The sequence below is a fragment of the Palaemon carinicauda genome, chromosome 22 (assembly GCF_036898095.1).
Source record: "Palaemon carinicauda isolate YSFRI2023 chromosome 22, ASM3689809v2, whole genome shotgun sequence".
NCBI classification, from domain to species: domain Eukaryota; kingdom Metazoa; phylum Arthropoda; class Malacostraca; order Decapoda; family Palaemonidae; genus Palaemon; species Palaemon carinicauda.
The window spans coordinates 4623526-4639187 of NC_090746.1; the positions used below are offsets into that span (position 1 = coordinate 4623526).

At 44.7% G+C, this 15662-nt stretch overlaps 1 protein-coding gene across 4 annotated transcripts in view; it reads left to right on the top strand.

Annotated features, from left to right (window-relative positions):
* LOC137616293 (ATP-dependent RNA helicase DDX54) overlaps positions 1 to 15662 on the top strand; it is a 121973-nt gene that overhangs the window by 73003 nt on the left and 33308 nt on the right. For all 4 annotated transcript variants that reach the window (XM_068345936.1, XM_068345935.1, XM_068345934.1 and 1 more), the window contains exon 14: positions 12223 to 12494. In XM_068345936.1, coding sequence (XP_068202037.1) covers positions 12223 to 12494 — 272 coding nt within the window. The remainder of the gene's footprint in view (positions 1 to 12222; positions 12495 to 15662) is intronic.

The window sequence follows — 15662 nt, forward strand, 5'->3', positions numbered from 1 at the left end:
AGCCGAATCATATTGACGAATTGTCGAGTCCCTTTTGTCCGCTTCGATGAAGAGAACGTTTTCCGGGTCAATGTTTGCGTCTTTATGAGCTGCAAACTTCATGAAGTCCACAAAGTTAGGGTTTTGGCTATCCTTGAGGAATCTGACACAGTCTGTGTTTGAATTACTTGGGTTAGTTTGGGGAATGGAATCCGGAAGGGTCGGAGTTTCAGCTCGAGGAGGAGAGGAAACCAACTGCTCTTTGGCCAGTGAGGTGCTACTAAGGCCACTGTCCCCCGGAAGGAGCGTAGTTTGTGCAATACTTTCATTAGAAGATTCACTGGTGGAAATAGGTAAATCTTCCTCCAATGGTTCCAATCCAGGGTTAATGCGTCTATGGCATAAGCCTGAGGGTCCATGTTTGGTGTCACATAACAAGGAAGTTTGTGATTCATCTGAGTTGCGAATAGATCTACCTGAAGGCCCGGAACCAGCCTGAGTATCCACTGGAATGAAATTATGTCCAGAGACCATTCTGATTCCAGTGGTTTCATCCTGGATAGTGAGTCCGCTATCACATTCTGGACTCCCGCTAGGTGGGTTGCTGACAGGAACCAGTTCTTTTCTGCTGCCAAGGTGAAGATAGTGACCAGGATCTGATTCAGGTTGGGCGACTTGGATCCTCCTCTGTTGATGCAGTGTACTACGGCTGTGCTGTCTGACACTACTCTGATGTGGGTCGACCTCGGAGGAGAGAGCCTCTTCAGGGTCAAGAACACTGCCATGGCTTCGAGAACATTGATGTGGAAGTGTTTCATGGCGGGTGACCAAGAGCCCTGAAACATCTGACGTTCGTAGTAACCCCCCCATCCACTCAGAGACGCGTCTGTATGAATTGTCACTTGTGGGGGTGGGAATTGAAGAGGAACCGATTTGGAAAGGTTCTTCGGTTCGGACCATGGCTGTAATCTCATTTTCAAGACAGAGGGGATTTTCGAGACCTTGTCTCTTAAAGGTACTGTGGCTCTCTTTCTCCAAACTCGATTGATGTCTTTAAGTTTGGCTTTCAATAGGCGATCTGTTACTGAGGCGAATTGCAGAAGGCCGAGGATTCTTTCTAAGGCTCTTCTGGACACCTGCCTGTGTTTTAGAAAATTCTTGACCTTGGAAGCTATTTCTCTTACCTTTTTGGGAGGTAGAACCAGCTTGTGCCGTGCAAGGTCCCACTGTATGCCTAACCATTCGAAGCGGTCTGATGGAAGTAGGCGGGATTTTTGGAGATTGACCCGAAATCCCAGGTTGGCGAGAAAACGAAGTACTTTCTTCGTAGCTCTGTTGCACTCCAGGGCTGACCGAGCCCAAATAAGCCAATCGTCCAGATAAGCAACGATCTGAATCCCTTGGTTCCTGAGTTGTTCTAGCACCGTCTCTCCCAGTTTCGTGAATATCCTGGGTGCAATGTTGAGGCCGAAGGGCATGACTTTGAATGCAAAGGCTTTCCTGCCTAGACGGAAACCTAGGTAAGGAGAGAAGTTTCGAGCTATTGGTACGTGATAATAGGCGTCGGTAAGATCGATAGAGGTGGTGACGGCCCCACGGGGAAGCAGGGTACGTACCTGAGAGATGGTCAACATCCGGAACTTGTCGCAGAGGATGTAAGAATTTAGCTTTGACAAGTCCAGGACCACTCTCAATGCCGACGAGCCTTTCTTCGGAACTGTGAACAGGCGGCCTTGGAACTTCAGCGATCGAACCCGTTTGATTGCTTTTTTCTGTAGTAACTCGGTGGTGTACTCTCTCAGAATGGATGTGGGTCTCTGGAAGAAGGTCACTGGTGGAGGAGGGGAACCTTGTGACCATTTCCACCCCAAGCCTTTGGAGACTATGCTGTGAGCCCACGGACTGAAGGTCCAACGGTCTCGAAAGTGGTAAAGTCTCCCCCCTACCGGAACTATATCATTGCGAGGGAGTGAATCTAGGTTCTTTCCCTCCTCGAGAACCCCTTGTCCTAGGTCCGCCTCGTTGACGGAACTGTCCTCTAGCCCTGTAGCTACCTCTCTGGTGTCCACGAAAGGGACCTGAGGGCCCGTAGCTAGGGATGTATGCGGGTGAGGGCATCCAAACGGGGTTGGGTTGGGTACCTGGGGGAGCAGTGAGGTAGACCACCTGTTGAGGGTGTTTCGGCTGTAGAGGAGACGAAGCAGTGGGAGACTGTGAAGACGAGTGGGCAATCGACGATTGTTGGTAGTGACCTCGGCTCGTCTTGTAAGGGGCAAACCTCTGTTTCTTCCTGAAGAAGTTTTGTTTTTGACCTTCAACCCTCTTTTTGGCAGTGAGGCCCCACCTCACTTGCAAATTTTGATTTGCTCTCGCAGCGTCTTGTAGTACCTTGTTCACCTCCTCCTGAGGAAAAAGGTTCTTACCCCAGCAGGGGGAAGCTATCAGCCTATTCGGTTCATGCCTGATCGTGGCCTCAGAAAGAACGTGCTTCCTGCAACTAACCCGAGCCGAACAAAACTCGTGTAAGTCGATTTGGAAGGACAGAGACAGGTTCTTTGTGAATACCCGGAACATGGTCTCGGTCGGGTAAAGTGAGGTTAGGGACTCCACGGAGGTAATGGAGTGGAGAGACCTAGCCAACCTATTCCGTGCCTCAAACTCAGTCTTGAGAAGAATATCTGGTAATTTAGGAAGCTTCTCGGAGAACAGATTAGAGGCACAGTCTGGGTCTAACTTCCCTACTGTGAAAGTAGCGGGGGCATCATCCCAGATAGTAACGGTACTCGGAATGAGCATGGAGGTGGGATCGGTCTCTTTAAGAGCTGGCATGGCAGAACCTTCTTTGATAGCCTGAAAAGTAAGAGCTGCCACTTTATCTGTAATAGGCAAGGTAATACCTGGAGAAGCTGTAAATATGGTGTAGGCTCCTTTGTGTGGGGTGAGCTTGGAATTAGTGCAACCCCAGTCTGACAACGTCCTGGCCCAGAAAGATTGGGCCTGCTCTTTAGGGAATATTACCGTTTCCTTCGGTACCTTGTCTAACCTAACCAAGGCATGTTCTTTCAATCGGACGAAGCCGTTGAATGGGAATTCTAGTCCCGGAGGGTAAAATTCTAAGTCCTCTAGAGGACGGGTGCCTATGCCCTCTAGAGTTATGGCACCATCAATATATGGAGCATGTAAGGCAAACCTCCAAGGGTTGTTTTTCTCGAAGGGAGGTAACTTCGATGCGTCCGGGGCTGAAGGAGGGGGCATCTGAGTTCCGGAACGGATGAGACTTGCCACCATATCTTTGAGCTCCGTCATAGCTCCTCGGTCTGCCCTAGACTGTTGAAGATATTGTTGTATCTGCTCTTTCACAATATCCCTGACCATGGCGGCGGATAAAGGGGGCTCCCGAGCTTGATCCTCTAACGAAGCCCTGGACTTAGTAGACTTTGACTTCTTAGGAGTCACGGTTTTAGGTATAGCAATATGAACATCAGGATCCTTTGAGGGTCCCGGAACCGGTGACACTGATAATGGCAAAGCTGAAGGCTTAAAGGTACGTAGTGGCTTCACCTTGGGTCGTACAGGAATGGAGGAACCTAGAGGAGAAGCCGTAGGTTTATCAAAGCCGTGAAAGGAAGTAGAAGAGGAAGGAGTGTGGGGTGAAAGGGGGTCCACCAACTCAACACCACCTACCTGCTCATCCATGGGTTCCTCGTCCAGACCTAGGTAGGGCTCGGCCTCCGTCACTAAAACCTCTTCCTCAGTTAGAATGGTTTCTCTAATCACTTCAATTAACGGGGCCGCTGTCTCCGGTGGAACTGCTGCAGTAGTAGAGCCTGGGAATAGGCGAGAAGCCATGTCTCCATCAAGAAGATAGGGTGCGCCAGCAGGCGCATTCCTCCCAAACCCTGACACCCAAGGCCGGAGAGTAGCTCTCGCCTCCCTGAGAGATTCATCATCAGCCTGAAAGAGGAGAGGGAATTAATGATGAAGTCAAAACTGAAGTCAATATACAAAGAGCAATTAATTCTTCGCAAAGAATATTAACAGGGACACTAGAACCAACTTACCTCCTCGCTCAGGAGTAGGGCTGACAGCTCATAGCAGAGCATGCATGCCTCCGGAAACCATATCGTATAGGGGGCTTGTCCCGGTTCCCGAGAGAAGGATATGGCGCAATGGGCATGGGCCCGGCATAGATCATGGCCCATGGGATCAGTAAAGGCAGCGGAGCAGCCCCTGGCAGTGCAGCGGACTTTCTGTAAAAAGAAAGAAGACATAAGTCTGGATGTTCCTTGAGATTCTTGTCATTGACTTATGAATCAGAAACTCTTAAATCTTAATTAATGTGTGAGTATGGTAGTAGCTAACACCTTAATAAAATAAGAAATTATAATAGAAAACCAGTAACCACATAGCATGAATCTCTAAACTTCATCGATATCACACTGTTAACTCCGGTTCTGGACTCCTGCTTGATCTCTGTTTTTACCGGAGGTCCGGTAGCAAAGGCCCGTCATCGTGATATCGTGACCGTCTCCGGTACGATAACATTATCCTCAATGAATGAGTTATCTCCAGTGAAGCCGGAGATACGATGAAAACGGGGGCCTTAACTGTGTAATTGTGATCAAACATGACAAAGGTTCGTGTGTAAAAGGCTTCAGCCGGAGTCCGAGTGCCGGATTTCACCGTTGCACTCCAAAAATCTGCTCCGGAACGATAACTAGTTCTCACCCAATGAGTATCCATTATAGCGGAGCATAACTCAAGGCGGAGCCAAGCATAACTCAAGGCGGAGCTAAGGGTGTCGGTATAAAACGACCCCAATTAATGACTCATACACTAACGTACCTAATAATAGTGTTAGCTATATTAACAGTAACCACATCAATAAATCGTTTATAATATTAAACGTACTATCATCAATTCTGATACTGAGAAGAGGCCTGAATAACCCGTGATCGTATAAAAACGGAGAACGGGAAATTCACCTCTCTTACTCAAAGAAAACGAGAGAAAGGATAACTCATACCTGTAGAACAGGAAACGAGCACTCTATGCTTTCGCTCTCAAGGTTACATATTAAAAATTAACATCACACAATAAATAAGAAAATTAATAAAATTGATTGCTTTTCTTAGTAATAGTAATAACGAAGAATAACGACAACGTAACAAAAAAAAACAAGGATATAGTCTAAAACGAACCCTCCAGGAGGGTACAAATTAACAGACTAAATCGCTAAGCTTTAAATCGTTACTATGCTTTAAAACGCTATCTTAAATCGCTATTCTTCGTAGGTCCAAATTGGACTTGCAAGCAAATAAATACCATAGTAAAAATTAATAATAATTAATGATAACATAAAAGGCCATAAAACGTAAGTGATATAACCTATCTGACAGAGTACCAGATGGGCAAAATTAACTAGAAAATTTACCGAAGCGAACATACCCAAAATGGCTGCCGATATCTCGGCAGGACAATCGCTTCCAAAACTAAAAACCACCATAATGGAAATAGAACAAATGCCCGGTACTGCCAAAAGCTGCCAAAACAAACTATGGTACTTAACATTGGTAAGGGTGAAGTAACAACGTCTTTCTTAGCTTAAATGGTTTAAATTCTAAGTAAAGGAACTTTTTATTTGGGAAACCTTTCAGTTTTTTCCTTTAGCAAATAACATGTTTTAACGATATATAATTGGGCTCTTCTCTCAGGTGCTAAATCAAGAGAGAAGAGAGAGAGAGATAGAGACGGAGGGAGAGAGAGGAGAATAAACGTTTCGTTCAAGCGGGTAACGTTGTTCTCGTTTTTTACTCTCCTCCCTAGTCGCTGTAGGGGAAGAAGGTAAAACGTTTCTAGGGTTTTATTCTTGTTCCCAGGCTTTGTTCGGTGAGAGATTGTAAATGTAGTTTATTTGATCTAGTGTTTAGTCTCTTTTCCAGCCACTGAATTCTTTATCTTTATTTATGTTTTTCTGTTGCATTGTAAGACTGTTTTCGCAATTACTACCTTTTAATGAAGGATAGGATTGCGTGTTTCAGGTAGAAATCAGTTAAAGTTTCGATTTCAGTGAAATAAGTGCAAACAGAAAATCAAAAGTGATAAAGTGATATGCGCAAAGTGTTACAGTGTTGCGTCCGAGGGTTCGTCTGTTCGTGCCAGTTGTTCACCTAGTCCGGGACCTCTTACAAGCTCCCAAGCCCAGGGGAGAAGTAATGTCGAACGACTTATGGGTTCCACAGGCCTTGATCGACGAACAGACGTTTTTCCCTCCGTGGTTTCGGGCGTATCTACCCACGTTAGCCGACGTGAGATCGCCCCACCCACACAAAGACGAGAGAGCCCATTTATTCCTCGTCTGCGGAAGAGGTTTCTCGTAAGAAACCATGGACCACATCTTGCAGCTTTTTAAGTGCAAGTCGGTCCCTTCCGCGCAAGTCCAACGGCCTAGGTGTAGCCACTGGGTCAGTTCGGACTCGCTGCAGTCATCCGACGACTGCACTCCTCCCAAGAGAGGCAAGGTGGTACCGCAACAGGCAGTAACTCCGTCTGTTGCCGCACCAGCTGTTTTAGACCCTCAGTCACAACGGACAGTAGCTCCGGCTGCGGAGAGCTCCACCTCCGATGCGCAATCGACCCTGCCAGACGCATATTAATGTTAGCCGACGTGCGGCACCCTCCGTTAACATGCGTGAGCTACCGCATCAGCAGTGGGAAGGTGGAGTCAAGCTGCCGTGTTTTGACGCGATGCGTTAGTTTCCGCAACCCACGGCAGTCCCCACCACGCACCACCACTCCGCTTTGGTTGTTGCCTGCTCCCACACTCCGACTGCGGAGAAGGTTGACGATGCACCCGTTTGCCTACAACCGGCCACGGTTGTGCGCCCAGCATGGCTGCCTGCTCCCACACTCTTGTTGTGAGAGCTCCTCCACCCATGCGCAGTCGACCCTGCCAGACGCATGCTGACTCCCACAGACACACGGAGCACTCCGTTGCCGTGCGTGAGCTACCACAAGCTGCCGTGTTTTGACACGGTGTGTCAGCCTCCGCAACCCACTGTGGTTACCGCCACTCGCGCGCAGCAGACTAGTCAGTCAGGAGTTGAGGCTTCCCCACACAGCTTTGGTTGTTGCCAGCTCACAGACTGTCAAGCAGTTACATGACGTTGCCTTCTGGTCTGCTACTAATGCACCAGTGCTGTATGTCCTCACGCACCTGTTGTGGTTGACAGTTCAGTTTTTGACAGTTCACAGACTGTCAAGCAGTTACATAACGTTGCCTTCTGGTCTGCTGCTTATGCACCAGTGAGACCCTCACTGAGATAACCTAGCTTTTCTCGGACATGGTTCCTGTAGATGAGAAAGTGCTGTTCTCCCTCCTTCTGATATTCCTTTGAGGACTCTGTCATTTGGAGAGGAGCCTTAAGCTGCTTAGCCTCCTATGGACTTTAATTAAAGCATAACAAGGCTTCCAGGGATGGTAAATGGTTCCGCTTCGGTCGCTAACCCCGTCTGTTGCCACACCTGCTCCCATAGACCCTAATGGGCTTTGTTGCAAGACATGCAGTCCAAGCTTGTGTCCTTGATAGAGGATTTTTTACGGAGAAGAACCTCCTAGCCAACAACCTTCCTACCGGTTGGTTGTACGCCCTGTTGACGTTGAGGTATCCTACTCACGTCCGCCAGTTGAGGTGGTTCCTCCACCGGTGCGACCCAGTGTGGGTTGCCAGTCGCACGTTGACGTTAAGCGACTCTCGGAGGTGGTTGTGGACGTTCAGTGTGTCACTAGGAAGACGTTCAACAACCAACAGAGGTGACTTGTTGTGACGCAGTGCGGCAACCTCAGCAACCCGGTAGGGGGTTGACTGCACAACCCAGACAGTCTAGACAGTTTCGGGTTGACGCTGTACTTCCTCGCGTCCCCATGGTTGACAGTTCACAGACTGTGCAGCAGTACCATGATCTTGTGTCCGGCTCCGTCACGCATCCACCAGTGCGACCGGATTCAGCGAGTCAGACGTTGCCCACTCCGTTGCCGTTTCCTCATCAGTTTCGGATGAGGAACCCTCTGATGAGGACATTGCTGAACAAGACGATCAACCCCCAGCCCTGTTATCCATCCAGGAGATGCTGAAGAAGGAACACTGCCCTGTTAGGCTGTGGATGAGTCTGGTTAGGACACTGTCATCCGTGGTTCAATTTGTGTCACTTGGAAGACTACACCTCCGTCCTCTTCTGTATCATCTAGCTTTTCACTGGAAAAGGACAAGACGCTAGAAGCGGTCTCGATCCCGGTTTCCGGAAAGATAAAGTCTGGTCTGACTTGGTGAAAGGACTTTATCAACCTTTGAAAGGGTCTTCCCCTGACTGTTCAGACTCCCAACCACGTTCTCTTCTCGGACGCATCGGACGTAGGCTGGGGTGCGACATTAGGCGGTAGGGAATGCTCGGGATTATGGAACTCGAGTCAAAGGACAATGCATTTCAACTGCAAGAAGCTACTGGCAGTACGTCTGACCTGGAAAAGCTTCAGGTCTCTCCTTCAAGGCAAAGTGGTGGAGGTGAACACGGACAACACCCTGCTTTGACGTACATCTCCAAGCAAGGAGGGACCTACTCTCTGACATGGTACGAGTTCGCAAGAGACCTCCTCTCCTGTTCAACAGGTCTAGACTTTTCACTAGTAACGAGGTTCTTCCAAGGCAACTTGAATGTCATAGCAGATTGTCTCAGTAGGAAGGGACAAATAATTCCAACATATTGGACCCTCCACAAGGATGTATGCAAGAGACTTTGGGCCACCTGGGGCCAGCCAACCATAGATCTCTTCGCAACCTCGATGACCAAGAGGCTCCCAATACTTTGCTCACCTATCCCGGACCCAGCAGTAGTTCATATAGATGCTTTTCTACTAGATTGGTCACATCTAGATCTATATGCATTCCCTCCGTTCTAGATTGTCAACAAGGTACTGCAGAAGTTCGCCTCTCACGAAGGGACAAAGTTGACGCTAGTTGCTTCCCTCTGGCCCGCGAGAGAATAACTCACCGAGGTACTTCGATGGCTAGTAGACGTTCCCAGAACACTTCCCCTAAGGGTGGACCTGCTACGTCTGCCACGCGTAAAGAAGGTACTCCAAGGCCTCCACGCTCTTCGTCTGACTGCCTTCAGACTATCGAAAGACTCTCGAGAACTAGAGGTTTTTCGAAGGAGGCAACCAGAGCGATTGCTAGAGCAAGGAGAACATCCACCCTTAGAGTCTACCAATCGAAGTGGGAAATCTTCCGAAACTGGTGCAAGTCAGTATCCGTATCCTCGACCAGTACCTCTGTAACTCAAATAGCTGACTTCCTCTTATATCTGAGGAAAGAACGATCTCTTTCAGCTCCCACTATCAAGGGTTACAGTAACATGTTGGCATCAGTCTTCCGTCACAGAGGCTTAGATCTTTCCAACAATAAAGATCTACAGGACCTCCTTAAGTCTTTTGAGACCACGAAGGAGCGTCGTTTGGTTACACCTGGTTGGAATTTAGACGTGGTTCTAAGATTCCTTATGTCAGACAGGTTCGAACCGCTTCAATCAGCCTCCCTGAAAGATCTCACCTTTAAGACTCTTTTCCTGATATGCTTAACCACAGCTAAAAGAGTCAGTGAGATTCATGCCTTCAGCAAGAACATCGGATTCTCATCCGAAACGGCTACATGTTCTACAACTTGGTTTTCTAGCCAAACACGAGCTGCCTTCTCGGCCTTGACCAATATCGTTCGATATTCCAAACTTATCGTATGGTTGGAAATGAACTAGAAAGAGTATTATGTCCTGTAAGAGCTCTTAAGTTCTATTTTAAAAACCTTTACGAGGCCCGTCTGAAGCTTTATGGTGTTCAGTTAAGAATCCATCTTTGCCTATGTCAGAGAATTCTTTATCCTATTTTATCAGACTGTTAATACGAGAAGCTCATTCCCTTCTGAATGAGGAAGACCAAGCTTTGCTGAAGGTAAGGACACACGAAGTTAGAGCTGTCGCAACTTCCGTTCCGTGGCCTTTAAACAAAATAGATCTCTGCAAAGTATATTCGACGCAACCTATTGGAATAGCAAATCAGTGTTCGCGTCTTTTATCTTAAGAATGTCCAGTCTCTTTACGAGAACTGCTACACTCTGGGACCATTCGTAGCAACGAGTGCAGTAGTGGTGGGGGCTCCACCACTACAATTCCCTAATTCCAGAACCTTTTTAATCTTTCTCTTGAAATATTTTTGGGTTGTCCGGAAGGCTAAGAAGCCTTTCGCATCCTACTTGATTTGGCGGGTGGTCAAAATCATTTCTTGAGAAGCGCCTAGATTAGAGGTTTTGATGAGGACCTTTAGTATGGGTTGCAACCCTTCATACTTCAGCTCCTAGGAGTCGCTCAGCATCCTATGAGGATCGCGAGGCTCAGTAAGGAAGACGTACTTAAAAAGGCAGAGTAATTGTTCAAGTTGTCTTCCTTACCATGTACTTATTTATTTTATGCTTGTTATTTTGAATAACTGCTAAAATGAAATACGGAATACTTAGCTCATAATGTCAACATGTAATGCTGGTCTCTACCCACCCCCCTGGGTGTGAATCAGCTATATGATCATCGGGTAAGTTTAATATTGAAAAATGTTATTTTCCTTAGTAAAATAAATTTTTGAATATACTTACCCGATGATCATAAATTAAAGGACCCACCCTTCCTCCCCAATAGAGACCCAGTGGACAGAGGAGAAAATTGGTTCTTGTTGACATCGAGTACTTGAGTACCTACTTGACAGATGGCGCTGTTGATGTACACCCCCACCTGTATAGCGATCGCTGGCGTATTCCGCCCGTAGGTTTTTTCTGTCGGGCAGCAGAGCTGACAGCTATATGATCATCGGGTAAGTATATTCAAAAATTTATTTTACTAAGGAAAATAACATTTTAATGATATCTAATGGGTTTTCAAAGATGTATATTTTTAGGGTAAGCTTCTTTCTTTACACTAAATTCCAAAAAAATATGTAATTACTACAAAGAATCTTTGTTGATTTAATTTGATGTCCCTTTTCCAAAATGAAGATATTTAATAACCTATTTAACCTATGCAAGTATTTTAACTTTCCTTGGAGATCACATAGCACCTCCCCAAAAATAAATTTTTTCTTCATCTAAACTTTTTTTTTTTTTCTTTTTTAAGAAAAATAACCTTCGATTATTTGTGAGAAGCTATTCTTACTGGTCCAATGCAAGTGGCAATAATATTATTTTTAATCAGGTTGTAGTCCTTGTTGGAAAGGCAAGTGGCTACAAGCCCAGGGATTCCAATAGGAAAAGAAGCATTGTGCAGAAAAGATATTTAGATGATACAGAGAGTAAGATATGTCATTTGCATTATGAAACTCATTATGTAAGCTTAGCACTTATAAACAGGATTATCCTTAGATTTACATCCTTTTTTAGAATTTTAGAGTAAAGGCTTTTTTTTTTCATTCATATATGTTTTGTCTGTATTCCTTAATGGGTAAGTCCAAGTGGCATCAATAGTGACTATACAGCACTGATATTTTTATTTAGTAGGCTCGTGTCTTAGCTTTCCCCTAGATACCTAACTTGTGTAGTTGTTGTGTACATTTTTTTTTTATATAATTGTTGGGTGTTTTGTGTTGTCTGGATTTTTTAACTCTTCATTAGAGCATGAACTGGCTATGACAGTTTCTCAGAATTCCCAAGTTATAAAGCCGAAGTCAGTCCATAAATTGATATATTCTTTTAATTATCATTAAATGTATTATTAAAGTTATGTTACAAACCATGTAAAGGATGAGATTGAGAACTGAAAAGAGGAAATATCAGTACAGTATTATTATATCATAGTTTTTTCTTGTTCATTTAGTTTATGCTCATGCAGTACACTATCTTTCCAAATGCAATCTTTTCTATTGCTATGATAGTGCCATTTTATCAAAACACTTTGATTTTATATTGTTTCCCCAAGAGTGTGTTTCTTCACTTTATAACTAAAATGAAGTGTAGAGTCTAGAAAAGATTATTGATTCTACCTGTATTCATGTAATGAAGACTTTCATATGTAATATCATCAGTTAAGATCCAAGAGTTAAAATTGACCAGAAGATAAGTAAATATCTTTGATAGTCAAATCATTATTGTAACTCAAATTGCTTTATCAAAACTGGAGAGTGAGAGATTATTGTTATTTTTCTATCTGTTTCAGGCAAGAGAAGAAATAAGTAAACTGCAGCAGAGCACAGAAGAAGAAATAAGTAATACATTTTCTTCAGTAGTGGCTAGTGATGATAAAAAGAAAAAGAAATATAATAAGGATTCTAATGGAATTGATTGTCACAATGAGAATAAGCTGAAAAGGAAAGGAGCCTTGGGTAGTGAGGCAAAGCCAAAGAAAAAGAAAAATAATACAGACCAAGATTTCAAAGATAAAGACTTTTATATTCCGTATGCACATGAGGGAAGACACACCGAAGAAGGGTTAGTAAGAAGGATTGATTGATATTTGCTATTATGGAGTTATTTTAGAATTGTATTGCTTGACAGCACCGTTGTTGGTTATAGTGCATTTTTTAGTTTATTCCTATGCATATACAAACTATTGACTCATTTACAGTATATGGGTTACTCCTAGTCTCATTTTCTATGACCAGACAATCAAAGAAAATTGATTGTATCATACTTTCTTGCTAGGTAGCCACTGCGCATTGCCCCCTCAGGAAACCCACTCACAATGCTTGGTTGCTTCCCCACAACACTCCTGGTCGTGAAGTTTAGAGGACATGCCTCAACTTCCTCTCTTCGATCAAGACTTTGTCATTCAACTCGCTTACCCTTTTAGTGTTTAGTGCTTGTGACTTGTGTCTTTTCTTTATTCAGAGTCAGTTGCTTTACTATTCATTATCACTAAGTTACAGGCGAGTGCTTTATGTCTAGTAAGACAATAAAATTTTTGTTCTTGCCCATGCTAGGATGTCTACCCTTGTGGCATTTTTGTGAGCCAGGCAGACATAGATCCGCATCCCTTTTGTCTTTCTTACCTAGAAAAAAGATGTTCAGGTAATTACTGTAGGGAGTAGACATTCTCCCAATGAGAGAGATGATATTCTCGCCCCTGGAAATTGAGTGTGATTTCTCTCCTACTTTGTCTCCTCCCAACAGGAGTAAGAGACAAAGGTTTGTTTCTGCAATGAAAGCCTCCCACTATTATTTTGTGTTGTGAGTCCTCTTGAGACTTGAATCACAGAAGACAGTGCCCATAGTAATTTTGATAGTGTTGATCATACACGGCGAAACCTTGAGTCGGCACTTGTAGAAAACGCTGACTACCGTAGCCATGTGCCATGAATCAGATCACAGCCTAGAAACTAGGATTACGAAGGGTAAACATGTACAGTAATACCTTGAGATACAAGCTTAATGCGTTCCGGACCCGAGCTCGTATGTCAATTTGCTCGTGTCTCGGATCAATTTTTCCCATATAAAATAGCTAAAAAAAATTAATCCGTTCCTACCCTCTGAAAAAACACCTAAAGACAGTATATTACAGTGGAAAAACATGTTTTTAATTGTTCTAATTCACAACCTACGCTCACAAAATAACAAATACCTATGTACTGGTTATGGTCTGCAATAAAATGTGACATTATTATGGAGTTCTTACCTTCGAGACAGATGGTAGCGGCTAACGGCAGTGTGTGCGGAGGTGGGAGAGAGAAAGGGGAGGAGAGAGACTTGACAGCAACACGTTCGGTACGCTACACTTTTGTAACACTTTATACATACATACATATACCAAGGCACTTCCCCCAACCAATTTTGTGGGGTAGCCGACATCAACAAATGAAACAAAAACAAAAAAGGGGACCTCTACTCTCTACGTTCCTCCCAGCCTAACAAGGGACTCAACCGAGTTCAGCTGGTACTGCTAGGGTGCCACAGCCCACCCTCCCCTGTTATCCACCACAGATGAAGCTTCATAATGCTGAATCCCCTACTGCTGCTACCTCCGCGGTCATCTAAGGCATTGGAGGAAGCAGCAGGGCCTACCGGAACTGCGTCACAATCGCTCGCCATTCATTCCTATTTCTAGCACTCTCTCTTGCCTCGCTCACATCTATCCTCCTATCACCCAGAGCTTCCTTCACTCCATCCATCCACCCAAACCTTGGCCTTCCTCTTGTACTTCTCCCATCAACTCTTGCATTCATCACCTTCTTTAGCAGACAGCCATTTTCCATTCTCTCAACATGGCCAAACCACCTCAACACATTCATATCCACTCTAGCTGCTAACTCATTTCTTACACCCATTCTCACTCTCACCACTTCGTTCCTAACCCTATCTACTCGAGATACACCAGCCATACTCCTTAGACACTTCATCTCAAACATTCAATTTCTGTCTCTCCATCACTTTCATTCCCCACAACTCCGATCCATACATCACAGTTGGTACAATCACTTTCTCATATAGAACTCTCTTTACATTCATGCCCAACCCTCAATTTTTTACTACCTTAACTGCCCCCAACACTTTGCAACCTTCATTGACTCTCTGACGTACATCTGCTTCCACTCCACCATTTGCTGCAACAACAGACCCCAAGTACTTAAACTGATCCACCTCCTCAAGTAATTCTCCATTCAACATGACATTCAACCTTGCACCACCTTCCCTTCTCGTACATCTCATAACCTTACTCTTACCCACATTAACTCTCAACTTCCTTCTCTCACACACACTTCCAAATTCTGTCACTAATCGGCCAAGTTTCTCTTCTGTGTCTGCAACCAGTACAGTATCATCCGCAAACAACAACTGATTTACCTCCCATTCATGGTCATTCTCGTCTACCAGTTTTAATCCTCGTCCAAGCACTCGAGCATTCACCCCTCTCACCACTCCATCAACATACAAGTTAAACAATCACGGCGACATCACACATCCCTGTCTCAGCCCCACTCTCACCGGAAACCAATCACTCACTTCATTTCCTATCCTAACACATGCTTTACTACCTTTGTAGAAACTTTTCACTGCTTGCAACAACCTTCCACCAACTCCATATAACCTCATCACATTCCACATTGCTTCCCTATCAACTCTATCATACGCTTTCTCCAGATCCATAAACGCAACATACACCTCCTTACCTTTTGCAAAATATTTCTCGCATATCTGCCTTACTGTAAAAATCTGATTCATACAACCCCTACCTCTTCTAAAACCACCCTGTACTTCTAAGATTGCATTCTCTGTTTTATCCTTGATCCTATTAATCATTACTCTACCATACACTTTTCCAACTATGCTTAACAAACTAATACCTCTTGAATTACAACACTCATGCACATCTCCCTTACCCTTATATAGTGGTACAATACATGCACAAACCCAATCTACTGGTACCATTGACAACACAAAACACATATTAAACAATCTCACCAACCATTCAAGTACAGTCACGCCCCCTTCCTTCAACATCTCAGCTCTCACACCATCCATACCAGACGCTTTTCCTACTCTCGTTTCATTTAGTGCTCTCCTCACTTCATCTATTGTAATCTCTCCTCATTCTCATCTCCCATCACTGGCACCTCAACACCTGCAACAGCAATTATATCTACCTCCCTATTATCTTCAAAA